Raw genomic sequence first — 27,987 nt, 5'->3', positions numbered from 1 at the left:
GAAATGGTGAAATACCCACCACCGTGAGGATGAAGCCCTGAAGGAAGCCTCTCTCCTTTCCCCACCCATCTTTGCAAATCATTCTGTGAGGAGATACACAAAAATTAGTTCTGTTAGGGAGTAATTGTGATTTAAAGGACTGACCTATATATATTGTATCCAAAACTCAGTAAGAGTGGATCAGGCACAGCTAAGAACTAAGATTCAGCTGTTAAAATCATAGTTCAGTTTTCTCATCTGCAGTCGTCCTCCTCCTGGCCTGACTAAAGCTGACTGAGGAGCTCTTTCCTGGCCACTTGACCCCACAACCTCCTCCCTCACTTTATAATCACTTGCAGTAGCTCAAGCTCCTTCCCACCCCACCTCGTCCCTCCCCTCCAACTTCTGCCACCCTGCCCCCTACAGAGGACTCTGAAATGCAGATGAGAGGAACTACAATAGCACAGCGAGTGTAAACAGGTTAGTAGGCCTGCCACATCTTTATTGCTACAGGTTTGGCAAAGGGGCAGTCTCCAACCTTCGGTGGAGTTTGAGGCAAAAGGATAATAATGGTTACGATAAAAAGTGATGAACAGCAAAATTAGGAAAAGCAGTCAAAATATTTCAGGGCTCTCAGAAAAACCTGGATCTGGAAGGTACTGAAAAAAAACTTGCACTTGGATGGTAGGCTTGCCTCTGACCCTGAAGTAGTGCTGTGCAGTATGTGATGGTCCCGTTTGACCTACTGGCATGGACAGTCGTTTTCCTGCCACTTGAAGCCTAAGGCTACAACACACAGCTACCATGACTTGTGGTTCAGTTCACAGAAGTCTCACAAATAGGGTCATTCCTTGTGCAACGTTTGATGGAGGTGAAGGTAAAGTGGTTTCTTGGTCAACAGTTGTAATTTCTTCCTTTTAAAGTCAGTGGGTTTTTTGTACCTGTAAGCACAAGAAAGTAAATTAATGCGAGTGCTAATGGCCACGAGGAAGATGAAAGCATACTAGAACGCTTGTCCTGTCCTGATCCTATTACAATAATCTTTAAATACATCAGATATGATTTACTGGAACAACAATAAATGGATTTACAGGAAGAAACTCAAACAAGTACTCCAGGTAGCAAAGATTAAGTTAAGCACTCTTCCTACAACCGTCCTCACCTGCAAGGTTCACTCTTTCCTGGAAAGAGAAAACAAAAACAACTCAAAACCCTCACTTGACAGACCTTCACCCACACAGCAAGGTTAGGATGCACATCATAACCACTGCACTATAACTGGCTAATCTATTTCTTTACCTAGAGTGAAGAAAAAAAAAAACACCACCTAACACTGCTTTGAAGTGTTCATAAAAATCTATTTCAAATCAGTATCCCATGTCTCATTTCATATTTCCTGCACAGAAGTCCTGTATCAGAAGATCATGGGAGTTCAAAATTATTGTTTTTTTTTGTTTTTAAGTACAGCTGATCTGACATTCAAGCAGACATCAAAATGAAAATCTCCCCTACAGAATTTGTTAAATTCGTATAAAATTCAGTTACAAACACCAGCATTTTATTTGGAAATAGTCTTTTTTTTTTTTGAGAAAGGTCTATAGCTGTTTTATTTGTCTAAAAGTGTTTTATCTTCCCTTCTTTATTAAAAATAGAATATTCCTTATGTAACTTAATCCAATGAATTCATTAAACCTTCCACAATACAACAAGCTACACATCCTAACTGAAGTATAGTTCGCTTCCTCTGTCATCGGCATCTAATAATTGCAAGTCACTTACAGTTCTATAACAATTGCCCCAGGTTTAATTTCATCCATCTCCATGAAAGCAAAGCACTTGGTGCTAGTAAACCTTTTCTTAGGCTTGTAGTGTTTGAATTCAAAGAAAATAGCTGCACCTAAAATGGAAAATGGTTTAATAGTAAAGTTAGCAATTATGATCAACAGTTATGCTAATATTTATCTGCAGTTTAAGATGCTCTACATATATTGGATGAAATTATTTCCAACACTTTAGCAATTTATTTAAAAGATACACCATGTTCTTACAATGCTCATCACACTCACAAGAGCTTGTACTCTTCACTCAATTATTCATATCCAGGTAACTAAAAGCGTCACAAAGAAACTCAATACCAGTGCAGCAGAGCAGACTGCTGCATTTTTGTTTTCATTCATTCATCCCTTGTCTGCAAGTCATCACAATGACCAATTTGGAAAAGATAGGATGCAAATGTCTATTTTTATCCTTGTCTGGATCTTGAGCCCTGCAGCAGCTCAGGCATGGCCTATCTATTAGATGAGGAGCAACCTACTATCCACACTTTCAAAGTTTCTGGGCCCCACTTTGGTACTTCATACCGCATACCTTTTGTTAGTTTTTCAACATGTTTCTGAATCTCGATGTCCACATTAAAATGGACATACGTGTCCTCTTTCCTCAAAGCCACAGGAGTATCTTGCACAGGAGTCAGATCTATGCCATTCAAATCTGCAGGAAAGAAATAGCACGAGAATGGGAGAAGCTTCTCAGACTTTAAGGTTCTGCTTCAAGACTTTTATGAATCAATCCTAATACTTTCACAAAAAGTTAATGTCCACCTGGATTTTTCCCTAAACTTAAAAAAAAAAAAAAAGGGGGGGGGGGAGTGAAGAGGGGTAATCATACCCCTTCACAGTCAGTGAGTTTTATCTTTTACAGCAACATGAAAGCAGGTAGAGTTCTGACAGTTTAAGATGAAAATTTGGAGTGATTCCCATTTTTATTTTAAGGGGACGTTTCTGTCTGCTGCCAGCAAATGATGCCGTTCCTTCTGCAAGCAGGACTCCTGCAGGGCTTCAGAACTGCCAGCGGAACCAGCAGAGAGTTATATGGCACCGCAGGTTCCCCTCTATGCAGGTCAAAGCTGGCACTGCTTATACAAGCTGCAACCACTGCAGGCCCCCCTGCTTTGTTGCCTCGATGCAAGAAAATCATAGAATCATTTAGGTTGGAAAAGACCTCTAGGATCATCAAGTCCAACGGTTAACCTAGCACTAGACTATGTCCCTACGAAACACTTCTACATGTCCTTTGAATACCTCCAGAGATGGTGACTCAACCACTTCCCTGGGCAGTCTGTTCCAATGCTTCACAACCCTTTCAGTGAAGAAATTTTTCCTAATACCAAAACTAAACCTCCTCTGGCACAACTTGAGGCCATTTGCTCTTGTCCTATCACTTATTGCTTGGGAGAAGAGACCGACCCCAACCCTGCTACAACTTCCTTTGGGAAGTAACTTAACTGTAGAGAGTGGTAAGGTCTCCCCTGAGCCTCCTTTTCTCCAGGCTAAATAACCCCAGTTCCCTCAGCTGTTCCTCGTAAGACTTGTTCTTTAGACCCTACACCATCTTCATTGCCCTTCTTGTAGCGAGGGGCCCAAAACTGAACACAGTACTCGAGGTGCGGCCTCACCAGAGCCGAGTACAGGGGGACAATCACTTCCCTAGACCTGCTGGCCACACTGCTTCTTATACAGGCCAGGATGCTGTTGGCCTTCTTGGCCACCTGAGCACACTGCTGGCTCATATTCAGCTGCCTGTCAACCAGTAACCCCAGAGCCCTTTCTGCTAGGCAGCTTTCCAGCTGCTCTTCCCCAAGCCTGTAGCTCTGCTTGGGGTTGTTGTGCCCCAGGTGCAGGACCCGGCACTTGGCCTTGTTGAACCTCATCCCATTGTCCTCAGCCCATCGGTCCAGCCCATCCAAATCCCTCTGCAGAGCCCCCTACCCTCAAGCAGATCAACACTCCCACACAACTTGGTGTCGTCTGCAAACTTACTGAGGGTGCACTCTATCACCTCACCCAGATCATCAATAAAGATATTAACGAGAAATGGTCCCAGAACTGAGCCCTGGGGGACAGCACTAGTGACGGGCCTCCAACTGGATTTAACTCCATTCACCACAAACAAATCTTTGGGTCAAGATTAACTGGATTTAACTCCATGCACCACAATTCTTTGGGTCAACATGCATTCTCTCTCCTGTTTTTTTTACAGTCAGAGGCACAGGGGGCCACAGGTTGGACTCCAGCTGTCAGCACCAGTTGCGCTGCTCAGGCACAAGCCACCACAGACAATACTCTTTCTGCTGAGGATGGGGACCTGAAGCACTGCTGAACACACTTCGTTCAGGGAATGAAAAGGGATCACCAATGTGTCAGCAGGAACATCTCTCTCTGCTGATCTGCAGGAGAGCAGCCTAATTAAAAACAAAACAAAACAAAAAAACACACACACACAAAAAAAAACACACATACAACAAAAACACCAAGGAAAACCAACAACTAATCACCCTGAGACTCCTTATAATATGGACAAAACGACTTTTTGGAGTCAATTTTACTCAACAAAAATCTTGAAAAAATAAAGTTTAAAGTCACCATTACTAGAATAGGTGATACACCCCCTACACACACACACCCCTTCTGACCCTAGTTTCCTACATCATTACTTGGCAGCCGCCGTTTACCACAGTTTGCTAATAGAGTGCCACACGTTAACAGAATGACTTGTTGGGAAAGCAAGCCTAGAAATACAGACTCCCTCAGCTCCAGAAAGGAAATGAAAGCTAGCTCTGAAGGCAAGCAACAATTTTAACAATATGCAGTAAGTTAAGACTGACAAACACTTCAGTGGAAAGGAACAACGAATGTTTGCTTTACAAATTCTGATAAGTTCCAGGATCCAACGTTTGAACCCTGTTAGCGCTGGTATTTCCCTGTTGGCCAAGAAAAACTCAGCATGAAAGAATTACGTTTGATTAAACCCACATCCATCCAGCTAGCCTCACCACTGAAGTCACCCGTCCCTCAGCTTTCTGGCGTACTGGAGGCAAAGAAAGATCCAAAAGTGACCAGAGAAATGGAGCCTGAAAAATAGTTACATAAGCTAAAAATAATGCTGCAAACTTAAGGCAGCACCGTAAACACAAATACTGCGTATTTCTAAGATTGAAAACACAAAAAGGCAGTTGTATCGGCTGACGAAGGCGACAAGTCATGTTCCAGCTTCACTGCTGAAAAATCATCACAGGAAGCAGGATTAGATAAGGCTCCCTGTGTATGTATGTTGGCAGGTAACATTTGAGAACATCTCTGGGATTCAAGTGGCATTCAACACCGTGACCCCCACTTCTGACAAAGAACTTGTCCAGCAGGTGAAGCAGCCTGATAACACAGGCATCGCATCCCTCCACTTGGGACTAATAGCATGTCTAAAGAGGATATATAGAAGGTCACTGTCACAACTGAATAGAGGCTGTCACCGATGGAACAGAGCTCAGCTGCAAGTTTTTATCTGATAAAGAAAAATCATATGCCTCAAAAGATTGTAAAGATGAGCACAAGTCAAGCAGGATGGTGTAAAGGTAAGCAATTCTGACTACGGTGGCTTCCTTCTAAGAAACGGGCACGAGACAGATGCTCCTGCCAGAAAGACTGAATACCAAAAATCTCAGCCTCAAGCAAAAGCCATCAACCATGTTGTTATCTGAAACAGTGAGAAAACCTCACCTCACATATCCGCAGCTGATAGCGACACAGGTTCTTCCAGACTCACGGAGACTCGTGAAGAGGGGAGAGTTAGCCCAATACATGAGCTGAAATATTTCAGTGCCAAGGCTGGCACTTTAAAGCTTTGCTTCTCAACTTCATACCCATTCCTTTTGGTAAGGAGATCTTTGTTTTACTAAAAAGTTGGCCTAATGATAGGGCAAGAATGGAGACAGTGGGCTGTGGTTTGCTGTCTCCAGGAAGCCCAGAGACCAATATCTGCTGAGGAGTACAAGCAGTCCAAACAGATCTGTACTTAAGAGTCAGCTAAAGAAAATGACATAGAGAAGTACAATCTGCCAAGTCACTAGTACTCGTCTCCCAGCTTGGGGAAGGCACTTTTTCTGCAGTGATTCACCTCCCAGTATCTCCCAAATACAGGATTTTTCCACCCTCAAAAAAGCAGAAGCCTTAAGACCACAACAATAAATGCAAGTCCAAACAAATGCTTTTCCCTGCAGGTTGAACAAATAAAAAACACTACTTTCAGAAAATACTTTCTCCAAACTAGAAACGAGGAGCCAGGAACAGAAATCATTACCCTTTACACTGACTGTGATGTAAGGATCAATGCACTGCCCAGCATCTTTCAGACCAATTTTCTCTATGTTGATGGTGAGTAATGTCATCCCGGGTTCAGATGGCAATCTGGGTAATAAAGTACCTGAAAAGAGTAAAGCACATCATTAATCCTTTGAGTCATTTTACAGCAGAGGCCTTGCTCATCCCATCACCTCTCAGGGAAGAGGCTGTTTTCCAATGGGAGTTCCAAACCCAAGGTTTCTTATCCCGCCAGCACACAATGCACAATGTGTGTCTGCACATTAAATGGTGGATTTCTAAGTCCACACCAAAAAAGCAAACAAGCAAACAAACAAAAAAAAAAACAGGACTGCCTCAGGTTAAATGAATTTGTAAAACAAAACAAAACAAAAATTTAAAAAATGTCCTAAGAACAGAGAAAAGCTTTGTTTAAAGTGTTCTTTCTTGCTCTCATGCAGAGTAACTCATGCATGGAATTCAATTTATATAGTTTTTCAGGATTAAATTTGGGAAGCTGGATTCAATCTGCAGCTGCAGGAAGTTCAGACACATAATCAAGAGTACCCACCCCACTGAACATGACTTGGCTTCATGCTGAACATTTAGTCTGGGAGAACAAGGAAGAAAATGGCATTGTTGCAAATCCCACTGGGTGCAAGGGAATCAAAAGAGACATTCTTAATTATCTAAATTGTATTGATCTGTACTTAAACGGTAGAGTAAAAAAATAGTGTTTGAATCCCTCAAGTTTCCTTCTGCTTTAAGGAAGCAGTTCCTAGCTCTTCATCAAGAAAATTTAGGATCAGGTAATCTTTGTGGTCACACACTGTGGACAGTGTAGGTGAATCTTTGTAGAGTTGCGGAAGACAATGAAAATGACAAGAAAACAAAATTACCCAAACTTACTAAAAGCTGTAAAAAAAAAAAAAAAAGAGATTCTGTAATCAGTAATGCGGTAGGCTTCTTCATGCTGATTTTAAAGAAAACTGACAGGCCTCAGGCCTGTCTCTGGTATTAGATGAATAAGCATCAAGACAAAAAATGCTCAGACTCACGAGCAAGTTTAAATTAAAGTTTTGATTTTCTAATTAAAAAAAAATGTTATTCCCAAGGCATGAGATCTAAACAAAGTAATAGTTTCCTTTGGCAAGTCCAATATGGGTTTTCTCTGATCCTTCTTCTCCCCAGTCAAGGCTTGAAGAGCTGGAGAACTGAGGAGTTTTTATCATATTAGAGGAACTAGTTTTAAAAGAGGTGGCAGCGTATCCAGTTCTAGCACTACAGCCTCAGCAAGATTTTATGAGCACTCCTGCACTCAGTCCCCCTTTCAGGACCACCATCAAGGTCTGAATTCCCGTCTGTGAGACACTACATATCTGTAACTCCCTGCCTTGGCTACTAGCAGAGCCATGACCTTCAAGGTACCACATCTGCGGACGCTTTACAACATATCATGGCAGAATTTGACCCACTCTTCTAAAGTAATGGGACGGGTTTCTGACCATAGTAGAAGATACCTTAAAAAGTGAATTTATTTGACAGCATCCATTTCTGCCAAGAAGCATACACGATCTAGTTCATCTTGCTATATCACTTGAACAGACGTTAAAAGCCAGAGTTTTTATTACAATCTAATGGAAGGTAGATAAGGGCCTTCTCTTCAGCACAAAACTTTGGTCTACCACCTTTCAGTTGTCTCCTAAAAGCAGCATGCCCTGCCAAGAGCCAAGAACTGTAACTTCCAGTTTTCCTATCCATCTCTGAAATATGCTAAGTGACGGGATACTTGACACACAAAAATCACCTATGAGATGTATCAGACTCTGGTACTTACTATAAAAATTCTGGTTTGAGAAAAATCCTGTTCTTGAAAAATGCTTTCCAGAATGTATGAAATTCCAGAATTGCAATGAACAAAAAGTCAAGCCCACTTCCAGTAGGTAAGGGGACATTGCGACAGACAGTCTTTAAGGAACGTGTTCTCCTTGCTGCTTCAGCTGGAGTAGCATCTAAACCAGCGATGGGCTAAAGCGGCTGACTGTAACCCGTCCCACATGAGCCACAATCACCCAAGCAGGTCTTCTGCTGAGGCCTCTGCAGTCACTTCACGTAGGGGCCATTAGCTGGCAGTAACCTATCTCAGGCATAACTTCGCTGTGGCTGGGCATCACAGTGCCAGTCTTCTGCCATAGCTTGAGCCCCTAAGTCTTCAGCAGGCTAATACTGAGGCTTTTTATGAGAAAAGTATCAGCCATTTCCAACACAACTGCAGGAAGTCATTGCCAGAGAGGGAAGAGAGCATCTACGAGTGTATTGCTCGTGTCTTCCTACAACTGCGTTTCAGATGTATAAAGGCGAGCCAACCTAATAGCTCACTGCCACCAAGACAGGTGTCCAGTCTCTCCAGACCCAGCCCCCAGTTCAGAGAAAGGGGAAAAGGTGACGGGTCTCCTGCTGGGTTTACAAACAGAAATGGACTACAGAAGAATCTGTTGCCAGCACAGCACTGGAATAAAGTAGTATATAACCAGGAGAAAGGCAGATGGGAAACCTCAGCTGGTAGAGACAGCAAGACCCTGGTCAATTCATCTTCACACAGCACAGAAGTGTTAACTACATGTGTCCTTGTTTTTTTTAAATGTAAGATTTCTCATCAAATGTGTATTCCACTAAAGAAAATCTAGCTACTCCTGCCTTTGGCTACTCTACAAGTCAGCACATCTTTATTAGCACATTAAGACTTCTAGAGAGCACCGTAACATCTGTCACCAAATAAGAGTTTCCCTTTTCCTGCTACTGAAAGGAGATGAAGATCAACACATAGAAGTTACCGAACACATAGAAGTGTTACCGAAGGCTGTATTTTGGGCTTTGAAAGTAACATCTGAATGACAAACATTACAGCTACATGACCAAGATCAGAGAAATAACAGTACGTACTAAAATGTTATCATACCTTCATTGGCTCCTGGGTTAGATGAATGGTGCAATGTGATAACGATGAAGCCATGCATGTAGAAGACAAGACAATGGTCAGTTAGACAATACAGTTATGCACTATGGATTAAAGGCATATTGAAGCAAAGAGTGCAACACTTCTCTCAAATCAATATGGAAAGTCCATTTACAAGGCTCACCTCAGATGGCTGCAAATTGCTTTCGCTTAAACCTCGTCACCCAGAGAAGGAGCAACCAACTAACATCCAATAAGGTAAGAAACGTCACACAAATTTACATTCAACAGGAAAACTAGATCTGTTTTCAGCTCATACAGCAAAACCCTAGGGGTTCAGATTATCATAGCTATAGGGAGGTTTACCTTAATGCAAAAAGGTTCAGAGAAGTCAGACAGACAGTTCATGAAGTAGATGACAATGTAAAACGTCAGTAAGAAGAGGTGTGAGCAAATCCTCTTAAAAGCATGGTTTTACCAAGGAGTAATTCTGTAAGAAAATATATACTTCAAACCTCCCTTCTTTCTGATTTAGTTACCCTACTTCTTTGAGAATAATTTAACTGTAGACAAAACCTACCTACAGTCAGCTTAGATTCTTTCTTAAGCACACACAGTCTCTATGTCCATTATATGCATACAGTGCCAATAGGGTGGACAGAGGTAACTATGGTAATAGTCACAACCTGACTGATTCACAAGCATATCACGAGCTACTCAAGATGTCTCTCACTTTTTCCCCAGCTTACACCTTAAATAACCAGTGTGCTGAAAAGTACAGAAAAAGCAAAACCTGAAGTATGCATCTCCCTTTTCCTTAAACTTGACATCTATCTAGCTACCTAGAGTTGTCAAAGAAAAAAAAATAATACCACACAGGAAAAAAAAATGGAATTATGCACATTAACATAATCAAAAAGACTTTAGAGTTTGACGTACACACACACACACACACGGGTACTCATAGGAAGCCTTAAATGAATTTTCCAATAGATGTTATACTTAGGACGGATAGAATGCGTCTTCATAAATTGATTAATCACAGTGGATATCAAAGATCAAGACAGTAGAATACCAGCATCAAACTATTACAATATATTATAGCCTGTTTGTAAGCTTAGCATAAGCAACTGTAGCGTGTACATTCCTACACCAATACAGGCTGCAGGGACCACATTCAGCAGCATGCCAAGTCCCAAATCTAAGGACAGAGACACGTATCTCATTACTGTTGCATAAGTAATGAAACATCCTATCTCTTTCAACCATAATTCCAGTTCTAGGTTCCCTATTTGTTACCTCCTTCTTGAAATAAGAAGGTTGCCAGGCTGCTCTGAAACTAGAAACTTGTTTTTACTGCAAATAAACTACATCAGGAACAAAACAAACAAACAAACAAACAAAAACCACACACACACACAAAAAAACCTTCTGTTGGAACTTTCTACTTCTTTACCTATTAAATTGTCAAAAGTTGAGGCTACAAGACGACCTTCTCCAGAATCAGTAGGTATATCCATTTATAAAATGCCTTCGTGTGGACAAGGACTTAAGTCAGCAAGCCAAAGCTACTCTTCTTTCTCCTCACCGAGCTTGACTGTAGTCCAAGCTATTGTCTCACCAGATGACACAACAGGAAACTAACCAGCAACAACTCCCCACATCTCTAGCAGGATGTCATGCTCCTTGAAGGAGCAAACATTGCCACAGTTTCTATCTGAATGTGTTTGGAACACTTCGCATAATATGGTTAAGGAAGTGCATGGAATGCACAAATTATTTGAGGTAGCTGGTACCACCTCACAGATTATGGGTACAACTATTTGGAATAGGAGTTAGTTTGCTGAGGAAAAATGTCCACAGGTCACTTTTGTGGTTTTCCAATACAGCACTAGAGTTTCCAATACAGCCTGTTGCTCCTCATCCAAACTTTTAAAATCACAGGTGGAGAAAGAGACAGAACTTACACGTGCTGTATAGGTTGGTACGGCAAGGCTGGTGCCCCTACCTGGAACTCTAGCAGGAAACGAGTCTGGAGACCCTGCTCCAGCTCCTCCTTCCTCATCATCCTCCTCAAACTCCAAGTGTTCCTCTTCTCCTGGTGCTAAAATCTTCCTGTGAAATATGAAAAAGAAGAACGAGACCAAAGGTCACTCATCATCTCATTTTCAACTTGCACATCAGCAACTGAGTATAGAACAGGAGCACATTAATGTCATTTCACTTTTCTCATTAGCTACTACTGTAGAAAGCTTAGCTGACTGCTGTAGAAAGCTTTCTGCTATGTAGAAAGCACAAAGTCTAAAGAGAAAATATTGTCAATTCCAGAGATGTAGGGCCTACCAAATACTGATTTTACCAAAAGCAAGGGCTTTAGTTTTAGTGGCACCTAGAAAACCAGAATTCAGAAGTTTTTTTAACCAGTTTACCCAAAGCAGTGCAGCAAGTAGGTGGCTCTCAAAGTTCTCACGTGTCTCACGTACAGCAGTTCCCAGACCATGCCCGTTCAGATACCTATGTGTAACATGCAGTGACACAGTTCTCTCTCTTACCTGAGTGGGACAGGCTGAACATCAAAGGGGAACTCCTTATTGTAAGTGAGGATATTCTTTAAGACTGCAGAGAAAAAAAACAGTAAGAATTTATTTTCCTAAATAAGCATTAATTCTACCACTTTGCAAAACTATGTCCATTCTCATAGCAACTTCACAAAATAAATACAATTTTAAAAGAATCAGATCATGGCAAAAAAAAAATCTCATACTTTAAACATCAATGCAGACCTGATGAGTCATACCACTACAACTTTCATACTGGTTAACTGTGACTGCAGTACTTAATCACCACATTTATACAGGCAGGGAAGATAAACATAGCAAGAACTAAAAGCACAATGAGGAAAAGCTACAGGTCCCTGAGGTAATGGTAGCAATCTTTGGTAGCTATTGAAGCAAGGGTGATGTTACTGGAATCAGCTCCAAACAGTCTGAAGTCTCCAGAACTGACAGGCTTAAGCATATATGCACCTACCCTGCACATTCAGAGAGCCACCGTGGGAGTCCAAGAATGCTGGTAACACATAACTTAGTTGAAATTTCCTACTTCCTCCTGCATGTGGAGGGTAGATTTGCAAAGTTCAAAAGAGACACAGAGCAATATCTGAGCATTAAGATCCAGAAACACTGGCTATGGCCTCCAACATCCACTGTAATGCCACAGCTTTGCCATTTGTATTAGAACCTTACTCAAGTTTTAATAATCACGACTTTAGCTTTTATTTCCGAAAGCATTAGCTAGTAAAAGTTCTATTTCCGAAAGCATATAAATGAAATAAGCATTTCACGATGGTTAAAAGGCCTGAAAAGAGAAGAAAGCTTGCAGGGAGAGGCAGTCCCCTATCAGAGAATGAGGATCCTGGCCTGGGCAAGGGAGAGAGGAGGTATTAAAAACAAGTCCTCTCACTGGTCTCACTTTGCAGTAAGCCCTCTCAAAGCACATTTTTGAAATCTCCCCTTGGAACTTCTGGATGAGAACAAAATTGTGTTAAAGCAGCGCTAACATAACACAAAATCCCAGACGTACTTAAACACCAGCTATGTTTAAAGAACCACTGCTAGGCCCTTTCTGTCTCTGCGCGTTGTAACTCAGCCGGTATAGCAGGAGAGCTTCTCTGTCCTTCTTCATAGTCATGTCACTCCATGTGGGCTCCATCGCTAGCTACCAGACATCCAAACACTACAGTGAATAGAGAACCCCTCAGTAAACTATAAAGAAACAAACAAAAAACCTTCCCAGTCCTTGCTCGTCATTTTTTTTCTGATTTCTGTACCATGATCTGAGAAGATGGATGCTATCTGATTCCAGGGGGACCCAATACATAAATACAGAGAGAGCTTTAAGTTGTCTGCTGTTGGATATGTCACAGACAAAACTGACACCAAGTCAGTTCCCCCTCTCCCAAGGCTTCTGCCCTGAGAGATCAGCAATGCAGATCTCAACGTGGCGGCAAAGAATCGCAGCCACTTCCCAACAGGAAAGTGGCTGATTAACAGCAGACAACAGCCTCCCAGCGCAGCTCAGGTTCAGGAAAACAAGGGATTTTATCTCTCTCTGAATTCCCCTGCTCTTGGAAAGCTCTATCATACCAAGATAGAAAGCGAAACTGCCCCAAAAAGAAAAATTTCAGTGAAGTAATATTTCATACAGATCAGAGGCACGTTATACAGAAGTGACAGAAACTGCAGTACTTCTCCTCCCCTCTTCCAAAGTTTGGTATGCACTAGGTTCTTCCCTCTTCCAGTAACCAGCTTCTCCTACGACATGAATGAACATCCCCTAAAAAAGCCTTCTCATAAATAATCTCAGTTATCACTAGAGGGCACAAAATACTCCACCGATATGAGCACCATGAGAAAAAGGTGAACAGCTTTACAGCACCTGAAGTCCTGACACGTTCTACATGCACAGTCAGGCATACACACTTCTACCGCAGAGCTGCATCTACACACGTGTTGGTATCAAACCCGCTTCTGACAGTTCAGCGCTTTCCAAATTCCTGGGGACAGTATTAACAAAAATGATGCTGAGTGTTTAGATCAGAAACACTTCTGGAAACACCACCCAAAATCTCTTGCCTTTTTACAGCAGAGCATTGTGGATCAAGACTTTAGGATGCATTCAACTCTGTCTAATCACTAATAGCAAGCAATTTTGCAAAGTCACAATACTGGGATTTACTAAACACACCCCTTAAACACATCACCAGGATAAGAACCGGATCTGCAGCTCTCAGTCTGATGAAATACGAAAGCAATGCAACAACCACCCTTCGAGGAAAAGGAAAATCCTCTTTACACCTCTCACAAGCTAGAGTTTCAGTTGATTTAAATCAAAATAATCAGATAAAAGAAAATATATTAGCTTATTACGAGGAAGAATCTCCCTTGCAACACTGCATAAGACACCCACGCTTGAGAGCTACTTTTATTTATTTATTTACTTATTTTTAAGTGTGCATCTCCTCTGGAGTAAAGAGGACTTCCCCTCTGTAATGCCGCTGCTGAGAAAATGATTCACAGAAAGCTCGTGGTTTGTGTAACTAAAGGGCAGATCCCCAGCAATGTGTCTTGTATTTATGTTGCTTTTACAACAGAAATCTTTTTTAAAGACTGTTCTGCGCCTTCCCAAATACACCTTCTTGCCAGTGTTACTCTCATGCCCAAGGAGGTCACCAAACTGACCCACCAAAAAACACGGTTTTCAGCTAGAGCATTTCTGGATCCACTTCATCTCATTTACACACAGATGCCAATACTGGCACACAGCCTAATTCTAATTCTAAAGTATGTTATAACACTCGCATAAGCTTTAACAAGAAAAAGATCTGCAAGATCCAGTGTGTGGGCAATGATTTCACACAACATAATCTCAAAAGAACTATCTCTGTGTATGGACCCTCCTGGAGCATTATCCTAGCACGAGAGATTCAGTGACAAATCCTATGAACAAACAAAACCAGCCAACAGCTTCAGTGCGAAATGCAAGCTTAACAATTATGAAAAGTTAGAACCTGATAACACAGGAAAAAAAAAAAAAGTAAAAAGTAAATCTAAGGGCCCTGGTTGTTAGAACAACACCCAAACCAAATTTCTCAGCCATTTTGACCACTTCAGGCACAAAAGTAATTAAAACAACTGAAACTGTGTGAATAGCTGTTTCATTCCACCCTAACAAAATGTCTTGACCTAACAAAGGAATTGCTTATTTGCATTGCCAGTCCTTTTTTTTTCATTTTTTTAAAGCTTTTTCTTCTGGAATGTAAGAAAAAAAATGACAACAAATTGAAACACTTCACAGTGTATTTTTTGAAATGATTAGTGTTGGCCTGATTAAGATTTACCCTATTCAAGATACACTTAAAAACCATACAACAAAGGCACAATTCAGAGAGAGAGAACAATCCAAGTCAGAGCAACATCAAGGATATCAATGGTGAACTGTTGTTGCAGAAGCACCCATTCTCCTCCAAGGAAAATAACTCAGTGTCTTTGAAGACTGATGGCCACACGCTCTTCTTCAGTTTTAATACAGTCGCTTGTTGCATGAAGCGTGGGTTGAATGTGCTTCACACTGGTGAACAGTTTTTTGACAGCTAAAAATCAATTCTCTGAGGAAGGGGACTGTTGCACTGTAACTGAAATACTGGCCTTTAAGAAAAGGAGGCATTTTGAGGGAAGCTTTACCCTTCAATATTCACTTCCTTGGATTTGTAAATGTGAGTCTTCTTCCACCATTTAGTCACTCAAAGGCCATTTACCTAATGGAGTCTAAGATCTACAGTCATTAAATTACTTCAACAATTAAAATACTTTGTAAACAGAATGTGTACCTATGAAATAATCCCAAATCAGAGGATGCACAGGCAAAACATGCAATATACAGCATGAGAAAAAACTCATACTTTTAACACATTGCTAAGACTTTCCTGAGTTTATGGTCTTCACAAACCTAGCAGTCCTGTAGTGTACCTCCGCTTTCCTTTTTCAGGAAACAGTTTAAAAGCGTCTGTACAAAAATATTGAGTCCAGATATTAGGAACCTCTCAGTTCAATGTCCTGCTTCTTCAAAACCTTCTCTGTAGGATGCTGTGTTAGTTACTTAGAGAATGGGAACAGAGAAACTGCTTATTCATGAAGTGGCAACACTGCACGTCATTTTTATCCCCAACATCTCCCTAAATGATACCGTCGTGAAAAGAGCAAAATAAACCCATTTTTCTCCATCATGGAAGAAACTCTTCCACGTCTCCTGTTCCCCAAGAACAACAAATGTCAGCATCCAGGATGATACCGCTTAGATGTGGAAGTTCGGATCATAAGGATACTTTGCAAATAAAGCAACCAGTGTTACTGGAAGGAAAACGTAGAAGATAAACAGATATTTCCTACATGAAAAAGTTACTTCTGGATTGACATACCAAAAATTGACCCAGGATCAGATTGGAATAAACAGCCACAACACAAAACCCTTCAAAGACTGACTCTCATCCTCACTTTTGCTCCTAATTTTGTTAGTCTCGTAACATCACTGTGGCTAAGTGGCAGGTGATTGACTACCATGAGCGCAAGCTAAATATTTTCGGAAGAAAAATACATTCAATACTGCAAGTAGGAAGACCACAGAGTGTTGAAATTCAGTTCAAGTAAGTTATGTGCAGGTAAATTTTCCAGCTGATTACATAGTGCACAACAGATAGCCTAAATTACGATTCTGTGTGAAGTCAGCGGTACCCAAAGAATTACTTGATTGAGACAAAAAGACTAATACATTATCTGAAACATTAGGACTACTATACTTTGAAGTTACCCACATTAAATTCCTTAATACACATCAAGTTCTGTCTATGTGGTAACAGATATTTGGAAGAACTATCTAAAAACAACATTACTGTCAAACCACATTGTGGTCAGTCAGTATTCATCCTGCTGTCACATTTTCCACTATAATGGTGAATGTCACTCACTTAAAATACAAAGATACTACTTACTTGGTTCCAACTTCTTCAGATCCTCAAGCTTAAATTCATCCTGCGACTGGGTGGACTAGGACATTACAAAGAAAGCGTTAAATCTGGGTATGCACTTTCCCCTCAGACAAAGCTATCACACCTCATAATAAGCATGCAAGGTGTTCCCTTTATTCAAGCATACCAAGTTACTTCAAAGCTTTGTCTTAAAAAAAACAAAACAAACAACAACAACAAAACAACCAAACAAAACCTCCCTGACTGAGGCTAGGTTCACAGATGAGGCAGAAAGTTAGCTACTTCTCATTTATTGACAAAAATGTATCCCACGTTCCAAGTTCTAATACAAGATTAAAAGATTTAAATGAGCTGGTTGATTTTTCATACTTACCATGCACAGGAACATTAGGACACAGGGACTTATTCTAACTCTTCCCCGATCGAGTTGTTCTGAAGCAAAATCTCCTCTAAGACTGCAAAAGTGATGCTCCCACAGGAGCCCACACCGTTCAAGGCATAATTCCAGTATTGTAACACTAGCAGAAGTTACAGTATACAGGATATGTCAGTATTTTGCCAAGCCTAAGAGCTCACCACAATGATTCTCATCTCCACCAACCCTGATGATGAAGCTTCTTCATCTGGCTAGTAGCACATCTGCTTCTCTGAGTAAGCCTATTCAACTTATTAACTCAACAGAAAAGGTTTTATCACCTGGGGCATCGTGTAGACAACCTGGAAAGTCCAAATGTTCAAGGAGCTGTTCATTCTGTTTCCAGAAGTTTTAGCTATGCCTGAAGACACAAAACTGTCTAAAACCAGCATTAGTTACCTATCACCAAAGAATGAAATCACATGGGAAAGAGAGCTATACCTGTAAAGCTGCACTTCTCAGTTCCAAGCATGTTGCAATTTTAGCTATGGTTTTCTGAAAGGAAGAAAAAAAAAATTGAAATTGTGTTCTTCCGTATTCACATTCTTCTTTAATATAACTATGAAAATTTGTGTTTCCTGCAAAGATTTCAAATCTATTACTCAGTATCTGATCACTTAGCATCAAAAGCTTTTTTATACACAAGCAAAATTTTCTGTAAGTGCAATAGATGAAACTGAAACACCTGCCATTTAACTCCCCTTCCACAGCTCATCAGCACAAGTGGAGGGTCACTCACTTTGCAAAAACTGTAATAATGCCTACCACATCATAATTTTTTTTACAAATTCAATTATTCTGAAGTGACAGGGGAGAGCCAGAAAAAAAAATACACAAAAATACAAAAAACAGTTTATTTTACCTTCTGAGACCTGGAGTGGTTTGTTAAAATTTGACCTTTCAGGGAACTGTAGGGTTTATCTAGCTTACAATCCCAACAGACCAAGTCAGCCCCCCTCAGAGTTTACAAATGCCCAGTATCTCAACACTGAAAAAGCATGGTCCGCTTTTGTGGGTTTTTGTGTAAAATGAAGTATAAAGGTGGATTATGTTTCCAAGTTTTTATTTTTGTAATTTGCTACGACACTTAAAGTCTGACAGAAGCATGAAATAGATTTTCTTGGATTCAGACTTGCCAGCTAAAATATCCCTGAGCAAAACAGTGAAGTAATTTCTCATTTTTATTTTAAAATGTAGAAGGAAGGAAAGAGCTTCATAACCATCCTTCACTAGCAGTCCTACTTCTAAGACAGTGCTACTGAAGCTTTTACGCTTCACAAAAAAAGAAGCTTGAGGAGCAGCAGTCACATTAGTTTCTATTACTGGCAGATGAAAAACATCAAGAGGAATTCAGACAAGGTAACTGGCATCAAATGGACACACCTGCGTGGTTTATTTTACTGTTTTTGACCACACAAGTTTGTTCATTAACCAAAAGGCTTCAGTGAAGAAAAACTAAGTCTATATGCACAGATAAGAAAAAATACAATTCCAAATAGTCTGTGGAACATTTATAGGGCAAGAGAAACAGCAACAGTGAAGCTATAAAGAAAAGGAGTTCATTTTCAAAGTTCGCCCCCAGAAGGAAGATAAAACTTGAAATATGCATGTGAGATTCGTTCTCTCCTTTTAAATCAGACAGTATCAAAAAATAGCCCTCCCCTTAAGCTAGATGCAAGGGGGAGACAAAGATTTCCTAGAGTACAACTGTAGCAAAGAACTTCAAGAGCAGGAGCATCTGGCAAGTTATATGGTATCAGTCAGAAGCCAGAACTTCCCTTTAAAGGAGGGTTATGTTTTAGGGATGTGTTTTAGGGCTACAAGAGACTCGTAGCAGCAGATAAGAACTGGGCATGCTTTCACAGCTACCTTTGCCGGTCATCTGCCCTGACTTCTGCAGGGGGATATCAGCTGCTTCTAAACCTGCTCCTAGGCCACCACGTGCTCAGTACGCTGGGCTGAAAGCTAAGCAGCTCTGGTGTCTGTTTGCTGTATGCCACGCTGAAAGCTGAAAGAGTGAAGGAGCTGATCTGTAAGCAGATCGGACATCACTACCTCAAGGGCAGAGCCAACAGGCAGACTGTGTAAAAGCCTCAGATAGCTGATTTCTGACAGCCACCACAGGCTCAAAGCTTCCAAAACCATTTCTCCCCAGCTGGTTCTCTCTCCTCTTTTAAATGCTCTGTTACAACACAGCATTAATCCGCTCTTTACATCCTTGCAGTTTATATTACTGCCCATTGTAACGGAATCTTTAAAAAATAAAAGTTCTTTTGAGCACCTTCCAGGAAAGCAGTGAGTGACATGCATCATTAGCACGGGGCATTCGTTGTTCTTTCCTCTGCCTAGGATATGCAGTGGTGTCTTGTTTGGGAATTTTAACATTGGGCAACCTGACTGTATGCTTGCATGCAACATGCAAAGTAAAAATACTATGGCTCATCATTTCTGTGGAGGTTCACTCCACAGCCTAGGTTCAGTCAACAAACTTCTACCTCTCTGAAATACATTCTTGCCACATAACAGAGATTTACAGCTGCATCTCCAGCATAGATTAGGGAAACAGATTTCTGAAAAGGAAAGGAGCACATACGAATGTCCACACACTGTTTTTGTAGATGTACGTACATATTCAGGCTTGGTGTGAGGACATCAGGTAGTACTACAGAAGCAGATTCTCAGTCTCTAGGCAGGGCATACACTGCATCCTTTTCATCAGCTGCAGTGTACCATAAGGAATTCCTTTTTATACGAGAACATCTGGAAAGATATGGTTGCAAAGGTACAATCTCAAAGAGGAAGGTGTGAAGTAATGGATAAAAGAAAGGAATGCAAAGAAGTTCCCTGGGGAAGGGAGGGGAAATCTCTGAGGCTTGACTGCTACTGCGTGATTTGCAAAAACCCAGCTGTTCCTATGGCTCGGGTGTTCATGGCTGAGCAAAGAGCATGCCAGTTCCATGTTAGATCAAAACCCCTTCCAAATGCACCAGAGAAAGTGAGCCATGAGTAAGTTTGCAGGGTGCCAGCACAGTCTCAGTGCCCCACTATGGAATCAAAACTTGTGAACAGATTTTCACACTGCTCTCCATCTTGTACACAGAGCATGAAACCCATACTATAAATTAGGTCTCAAGAAAGACTTCCCATCTCCTGTCTCCTTAGCTAATTCACTGATAAGCTCAGCAACACCACCATTCCCAATCCTGCAGACTCTTAACTCGGTATTCTTAGAACTGCCTGAACTAGGTAACTCGTGACAGGACAAACAGCTATATAAAATGTGTGTTTTCTGGCTTCTGGGGGCTGAAGGGCAATAATATCCCTAGAAACAGATTAATTGAAGAGAGTTTGGGAGTCTTAAAATAGTAAAGAATAGGTTTTATATGGAATCTATTGAAATATGGCAAGCTCCCAGCAGGCATTATTCATAACTATTTTTTTAAGGAACCACACCCAACCCAAAAGTTAAAAATGCAGCTAAACACTGCTATCATTTTCAGCTGCAACTATCCCATGCAAAAGCTCATTTTTGCAGCAGGGAAAATGTTCTGCATCTCATTAGAAAGGCTGAAGTCATAATTAATTTTGCTAGATTAAAGCAGTTAAGAATCAGTTTAATGTAAACTGGTGATTAGAAAGGAAAATGTCAGTTGATCTCATAGTCAAGGTTTCTTCAGTGCAGTTGTGTGAGTAATGACTGTGCTAACTGTAAAGCAGTCAAAGATGTTTGCATAAATACAGAGCCAGAGCAGAGTTTGGCTTTAAAGAGAGGTCTAGGCTGTTAGGAGACCAGTAGTTCAATGAATCATGCTAAGACCGTGCAACAGTGCTCTTATTTCAGCAAGTTACCATTGCACAAAAAGCATGATTTTCCAATACTGCACAAAACCCAGCCTAGCACAAAAGGAAAAAAAAAAACAAGCTACACAAGAAACAACAATTGCGGTTAGCAGAGGGCTTTAAAGGTCAAATTTACTGCACAGAGAACTGGGTGACGATAGCTATAGCTGAAGGAAAGCTGACAGCTACAGCCAAACCTAACTGCATCGACTCATGTAGCAAAACACAGTGATTGATCATGAGTGAAAGCATCATTTTAGAGAATGAAGGTAGAACAAACAACGGCAGGATGCAGATGTTAAGACCGAGGTTAAGTCCATCGGTAAGAGTATGTTAATACCCTAACGGCTTCTAGGTGATGAAATTGCTGCACAGCCTCCTTAAAATTGTTGCAGAGCAACTAGATTTAAACACAATGATTTGTTGTTTACAGTATTTCTCTATATTCCTCGACAAAATTCATAATGGTTAATGAAGATGCCAGCACTGTCACTTATGCAAATCAAGACAGAGCCTTCCCTAAGCACTAAAACTCCAGAACTATATCCAGCAGTAGATGTAAAACAGACAACCCCCCCCAAGCTGAAAACGCAGGAATGAACTACAAATTCTAGAGCCTAGTTTTCCCTATCAAATGAAGATGCACGACGATGGAGTCTTTCAAAACAGATTCCAGACTGACAGCAAAAAGGCAAGACGTACAAATCTTCAAATGTCTAAATTCTTATCATAAACTATACATTTACTATAAAGTAAATAATAACTGGCTCACACTACATCTAAGAAAGAAATTGGTAATAGCTATCAAGTGCTGTCAGATTACCAGACTGAATGATTACATTAGCAAGTAACACACCATCAATTACGACGTAGCCATAGCTGCACTGTAACACCACCTGTGATGCATGAAGGAAACCCAAACATGTTAAAAGTTTATACAGACAGACAGGACTGGGGATTTGAACCTAGCCATGCCCCTTCCTTGTAGTGGCAAAGCTAGTAGTTTTCCCTCTGTACAGAGGAATCACTGCTGAAATCCATCTTCTTCACATGTAGTAAGAAACAGTAACAATCTCGCAGGAATTCTCATCAATATTTACAGTCCTTTAAAAAAACACCTAGCTGTAAATCCATACAAAGATTGAAATGAGGGTAGACCAAGCAACTGGAAATCATAACTAGCTTCACAAACTTGCCTTCTCCAATCTATGAAATGCTATCTGCAGCCCGGGCTTGTGAGATCAGATAGATAGACCCTGAAGTGAACACACAAATATGCATTCAGATAAATAAAGAAGGGGCTCTTACATGGCATACAGTACCCGGAAAAGACAAGAAGTTAGGGAATAAGAAACTTTCCAAAACCCAAAAGAAATAGCACACTGGTGGATGCCTCGGCAGGAACATATTGCAGCAAAACCGGCTGTTTAACCATGGACATTTTTGAGGGGTGGCAAGAGAGAATATATACTTCGAGTTAATTAAGCTGCTTGAAAACCTAGAAGCATGCTAAACTCTACTCCGAGACACTGAGTGAATGGTACTAGTGATGACAGTAATTGCTCATGGTCGCTAAATTATACCAACAAAGCTCCTGCAGAGATAGGGAACACCAGGAGAGCAACGAGCTGTCAGACTATAAGATTTTGCTGCACAGAGTTTCACTGAAAGCAACAGCATAAATATTAAAAAAAATACATAAAAACAAATAACTAAAATTATAAAATTTAAATATTTTTAAATAATTGTAAATGATTTAAAAATTATTACTATGAATTTTTATTAAAAATAAAATAAACCCATTCTTAAAATGACTGAGCCCGAAGAACCATGAAATACCTAAAGGAAAGCAGAAGGCAGCCGTCTCATTTGTTGTTGTGACTAGCATTACTAGTGATAGAGGAGGGAAACAGAATGTTCTTACTGAAAGATTCCACAAAATGTTGGAGAACTTGGCTACCTATGTTGCTAATGAAATAGGCATCACAATTTGAGAACAAGGCTCAAAATTTAAGTGCATCAGCTGATGAGAAGAGAGAAAAGAAGAGAGATAAATACAGGTATCATTCTGCAGGGATTCAGAACAGTCACTCCTTATTTTTTCTTTTTGGAAGACTGTTTCCTTAGTACATGATTACAGTGGTACAACTTGCATCTGAGGTCATTTATCTCTGCTTCCTCAACCTCTCAGGCCTTTCCTTGTGGCTGGTCTCACTCATTTCCACCATTAGATCCTTTCCCTAAGACTCAGGGAACGTCTGGAAACAAAGTCCTGTGTCACTATGGTTCTATACTCTCAGGAGATGGTGCCTCTGAAGCGGTATTAACAGCTTCTCCTGCATGAAATAACCATATTTTCAAAAGCAACCACCGAGGGGAAACATGCAGTAAAGACGACTATAGCTGAGAGCAATAGAGAAAGATACCAGCAAGGGATACAGAGCAGAATTGATCAAAGGAAAAACATCTGCCTGATGTTAACAAGGATCCTTCAGGTCACGAAAGGTGGTTCCAACCCTTCTCCAAGATTCTGACTCAGTTTAGGACTATCATGAGCCTTCTCTTCTTCTTCACAGAAGGTAAATAGAACAGTAGAGGCCAGCTCTTTCCTTTCTTTTGTTGGTACATGTCAAAGAAACATTTATAAACCACTGACAGACTCTATGTAAAGCTGTATTTCTTTGTGATAAATGAGGCATTGGTTTTTTTTTTTTAAACACATCAAGGTCATCTCCAATTTGTGTAGCCAAGACCTGTTTTCCGGACTAACATTTCCAAACACAGATCCCATTTACTCTAGCACCCTTTTACCATACATTGGATTCTGGGCTAGGAAATGTCACTGTTCAAGCAATGCCATTGCACAAACAAGTGATCTTATCTGGAAGTCTGGAAATACAGGCATTCTCTGATTCAGTATTGCTAATAAAAACACGGTTTTATACAAGGTGCTAGAGTTTAGCAAGACCTCATATTCCAAAGTACTTCCTTTTATTTTGCTGAAGATGTTTGAGTTTGTTGGACCTTAGCTAGCATTTTCTTGTTAAATCCCGTCACAGAATTGCATCAATATGATGCTCAGACAAGAAACAGCCTTTTCATCTGAGAGGAGAGAGGGAGGAGTAAAATCAGCTCAATATTTTGAAAGGTTATAAACAAGGAACATTGAGACTAGTAGGGAGTATTCTGCCAGGACTCTTCCCAGTCAGGTGTTACACGTTAAGCTAAGATTGTTCACACACACCCTCGATGGCTGTGGCTCAAGACATTTTGTATTCAGGCTTCACAACATAAATTGTGCTAATGTTGTATAAGCAAGTTATCAAAAGGTCACCCACAAAAAGAAACATCCAGCTTATGAAGGACTCTGGCATGCGAGACTTTCAGTATTACACAGCCAGGCATCTGTCACATCTAATGACAGCAACAGTTTCAGCCACACTGGGCTCTGCTTGTGTTTTTGCATACTATGGGAGGAAAAAAAAGGTGTCATAAGGCTTTGGTCTGCAAGATAGAAAGAACAATATACCACGTCAACATCCATGAGTCAAGTTCCTTGACTGAGCAAATGGTAACACTTACCTTTTGATCTTCTGTGAATTCTGAGTTGTTGTGCTGAGACTGTGCCTCTTTTTGCAGATGTCTCGCTAATCTGGGGAAAGGGGCAGAAAACTGAAGAGTGAGAACACAACACAGAACCCTGCCGCCACCACCACCACCACCACACCACTCCTGAAAATGTGCCAGCAGAAAGGTTCACAGACTGCTGCTCCAAACGGTTTCTTTTTCTCATGTATGGTAGGCCATACAGAAAAACAAAACAAAACAAACAAAACAGAAGTCAGACACAGTAAGTACCTACATTAGGCAGGAAAGACCACATATATAATGTGTCATGAAGAGAGAACAGGCATGAATGATCTTCTAACCAACAGCCCCTTTTATAAGCACTGACCTTTTTTCCTCTTTCCATTCCCTTTTTGTGTGTTTCGTTTTTTTAATAAAGTATACTGCTTATGGAAACAGCCCACTGCAACACAAGCCCACGTGTTTCTCACAGAGAATTTGATGGCCAGGAGAAGTGGGTGCAGGCATAAAGAACTGGTACCCCAGGTACTGGCCACATGCCCTCCCACCACGAGAGACCGGGGCACCTTGGCTGTGGCCCTCAGGGTGCATTAGCTCACATCTGCGCCTGTCAGCATCATACACAGAGCCCAGACTCCACCCATTACCAGCACAGAGACGGGAGTACCAAGGGGTTTGGGAAGTAACAGTCAGCAAACAGCTGGAGAAAGCGAAAGGAAGCTAGAGAGGGAACCTATGGGAAGAGTCACAGCTTCCGTTTGGGGAGGAAGGGGAAAATTAAACAAGCAAAACTGTGCAATTGTTGTCATTCTCTGCAAAAATATATCTATGTAGACATACACATTTATTTAAAGGCAGCACGGAGGGGCGTTGAGGGGAAAACCCAGGCAAAACAGCAGCATTTGGGACACCCCAATGTACTTCCATTGGAAACCTTCTTGTACTGTTGTGCTATTAGGGGAATCTCAGCTTCTTGCCACGGGTGCAGTGGGCACCAGTCTGTTTGGGGGGGCAGGGAGGGAAGGTTAAAACAGATACGTACACAAAAAGAGGTTGCTGTCAAAGCCTGTAGAGGGAACAGACACCAGACCTCAACTACTCCTTTGCTTTTTTCCTAAAAATAAGCCCTATTAAAAAGACACAAGGATTGAAGCTACTGCAGCTTTCAACTAGCAGTAGCAAAACAGCAGTCAAATGGGACAATGTAACTTCACAGCTCAGTGCCATAATCTTTGTTCGTAATGGGGAAAAGATGCTGGCAGAGGAAAGTCAAAAAGCACAAACACACTGGAACCCAAACATACAGTCAGTCCCTCAGCGCTGCCCCGGCGGTATAACATGGGTGATAAACAGAAAGCTATGCATGTCCATCACATAGGGCATTTAAAACCAACAATTTCAGAAAAACACATCACCATAGCAGTGATACACCACCCACAACAGACAGCATCATGGTACTAACAATTCTGCAAGCATTAGTGACACAATGCTCTTTCCATTTGTCACTCATAAAAAAAAAAAAAAAGAACACCACACACCCTAATCCACATCAATGCATCTGGTGTCCCACTTGAAGCTTGTTCAAAGTTGAATCGGACCAAGTTCCACAGACAGGAGTGTTCGACACAGAAGGTGCTGCTGGTGGCTCAGGGGGCTCTCATGGGATTAAGCACCTCAGTGAGAAAGGGTTGATATTTGCAACAAAGTTCCCAGATCAACGTAAAGACCTGAGCAGATATAGGTCCCCTTGGACACGGGAGGCAAGTGTTCTACACCTATGTTCTAAGTCAGCAGTCATTAAACCCCTGAAAGAAACTAACTTCGACTCAAGATCTTTTTCAGTGTCAGCAAGCTCATCATAACCAGTTTATGCCCAGCCTTCCTGCATTGATCTGTACAGACCTTGCCAATGCCAGCAGCATCCAGCCAGCTCACCAGCATACTCATTACTCCCATCTCAGGTTGCCATTTGAAAAGGCGACAGCACGAAACCATGCTGTTATGTCTCCACAGCTACACGGACGTATCTTGCTCTGCGCTGCTTATTGGCAGCTTCTACCCTAGAGATCGAAGTGGTCATTAATCCACCTGCTGTACCTAAAGGAAGTGGATATGCACCCTGAAAAGGTTCTGCTCCTTCCCAGGAAATCCCTGCAATCCTTTGATCTTCTCCCCCCTTTCTTCTTCGTCTGGAGCCGCAGAGTTCATCTACTGACTACTTCTCTGTTCAGAAGAAACTCACTGATCAAGCTTGCAAGAGTAACTTACAGTGTCACTACCAAGAGGAGCTTTCTAACAAAGGTATCACACTGCTACAAAGCCAGGATAAAGCCAGGGTGCGGAAATCACCTCAGTTCCTGTCAGACACGAGTGATGCTGGGAGGCAGGCAATACAAGCCATGCTTCATCTCTTGAACTGGACTGTCTACGGACATTTAGTGACCCTTCTTCTTAGTGAAGCAGGCGCAGATTGAGAAGCCTAAACACTTTTCATTCTGAGGGAAAGCCATCAAATGAAAGTGACTGCTGATACTGCCAAGGTGGTTTGAAGCATTAGGATCCTACTCTGCTCCTTGTAAATGCCCACATAAGGGCAGTTATTTAACTTTCTGAGGGATGTTTTTTCTTCCTTTACTTTCTGAAGGATGTTTTTGTCTTCTGATATGCAGATCTGGAAAAGGTCCCCGCGACACGGTTTGCAGTAACGGCTGGCCATGACCCGGACACCACCAGCAGACTGCAGATAACCGAACCCACACCATCCTAACCAGGGAGCCCACGAGCTGACGAGGCCGTGGCACCTCACGGCTGCTCTGAGCGGCAGAGCTCAGCCGGCAGCACTGGGGCTGTCTGGGGAACAAGTGCGAGCCCTCCGGCCTCCCTCCAGCAGACCCACCAGCCGAAGTCGGCTGGGAAGCAACCGGGACAAACTCGGAGCCCGCCGGGCTCCACGCTGCCGCCGGGGGTCCCCGCCCGGCCGCCGCCCTCCGCTGCCGGCTGCCTCCCGGCGGGCCGGGCGCCATGGCTGCCCGCGGCCGGGTGCCCCCCCCACCCCGCCCCGGGAGGGGTCCGGCGGCCCCGGGGCGCCCCGCTCCGCCGCCCCCGCGCGTTGCATAACGGCACCGGCGGCGAGGCCCGGGGCGGGGGGGCAAGGCCTAGGCCCCGCGGCCACCTGCCCCGCCCCGGCCCGGCCCGGGGCCCGCCGCGGGGAGCCGCCCGGCCCGTGCCCGCACTCACATCTGGTACTCGTCGATGGCCTCCACCAGCTGCCCCCAGGAGTCGAAGTCGGTGCCCTTCCTGAAGCTGGCGCCCCAGCGCTGCAGGAGGCTCCGGGCCGCCTCCGACATAGCCCCAGCACTAGGGCACCATGCTCACCCCGGGCCGGGGCACCGCGCCGGGCACCGCCACCGCCAGCCCCGCTCCCGCCGCCGGCACGGCACGGCACGGCACGGCACGGCACAGCCCAGCCCGGCCCGGCACGGCCCGGCCCGGCCCAGCCCCGCCGCGGCGACAACCAAACGCGGCGGCCGCCTCC

At 42.3% G+C, this 27,987-nt stretch overlaps 1 protein-coding gene across 4 annotated transcripts; it reads right to left on the bottom strand.

The window, feature by feature from the left end:
- Positions 1-460: 460 nt before the first annotated feature.
- Positions 461-27,962, bottom strand: AIDA (axin interactor, dorsalization associated). Of its 4 annotated transcripts, none has more exons than XM_035556215.2 (11): positions 27,690-27,956; positions 24,447-24,516; positions 17,466-17,519; positions 16,613-16,667; positions 11,619-11,682; positions 11,075-11,181; positions 9,070-9,081; positions 6,112-6,234; positions 2,347-2,469; positions 1,759-1,876; positions 461-920 (listed from the first exon to the last, which is right to left on the bottom strand). In XM_035556215.2, exons 1-11 carry the CDS (start codon positions 27,797-27,799, stop codon positions 824-826), a joined length of 933 nt encoding a protein of 310 aa, XP_035412108.1. In that variant the 5' UTR covers positions 27,800-27,956; the 3' UTR covers positions 461-823. The 4 variants fall into 4 exon arrangements, with proteins under 4 accessions (XP_035412108.1, XP_050566068.1, XP_035412119.1 ...); XM_050710111.1 differs by lacking the exon at positions 27,690-27,956 and adding an exon at positions 17,306-17,385 and having other exon boundaries at positions 24,447-24,514; XM_035556226.2 differs by lacking the exon at positions 9,070-9,081.
- Between the last annotated feature and the right edge of the window lie 25 nt (positions 27,963-27,987).

The sequence above is a fragment of the Cygnus atratus genome, chromosome 3, assembly GCF_013377495.2.
Source record: "Cygnus atratus isolate AKBS03 ecotype Queensland, Australia chromosome 3, CAtr_DNAZoo_HiC_assembly, whole genome shotgun sequence".
NCBI classification, from domain to species: domain Eukaryota; kingdom Metazoa; phylum Chordata; class Aves; order Anseriformes; family Anatidae; genus Cygnus; species Cygnus atratus.
The sequence above is the reverse complement of the archived record's forward strand: the minus strand, read 5'-3'. Positions and strand labels throughout refer to the sequence as shown.

Bases quoted from the DNA above. Each gene is read 5' to 3' on its own strand.
- AIDA (XM_035556215.2), bottom strand. From the start codon at position 27,799: ATGTCGGAGGCGGCCCGGAGCCTCCTGCAGCGCTGGGGCGCCAGCTTC. The intron at 24,517-27,689 runs GTGAGTGCGGGC...CCCTTTCCCCAG, and splicing joins GCCATCGACGAGTACCAGAT to ATTAGCGAGACATCTGCAAA. The intron at 1,877-2,346 runs GTATGCGGTATG...TTTCCATTTTAG, and splicing joins TGTTGAAAAACTAACAAAAG to GTGCAGCTATTTTCTTTGAA.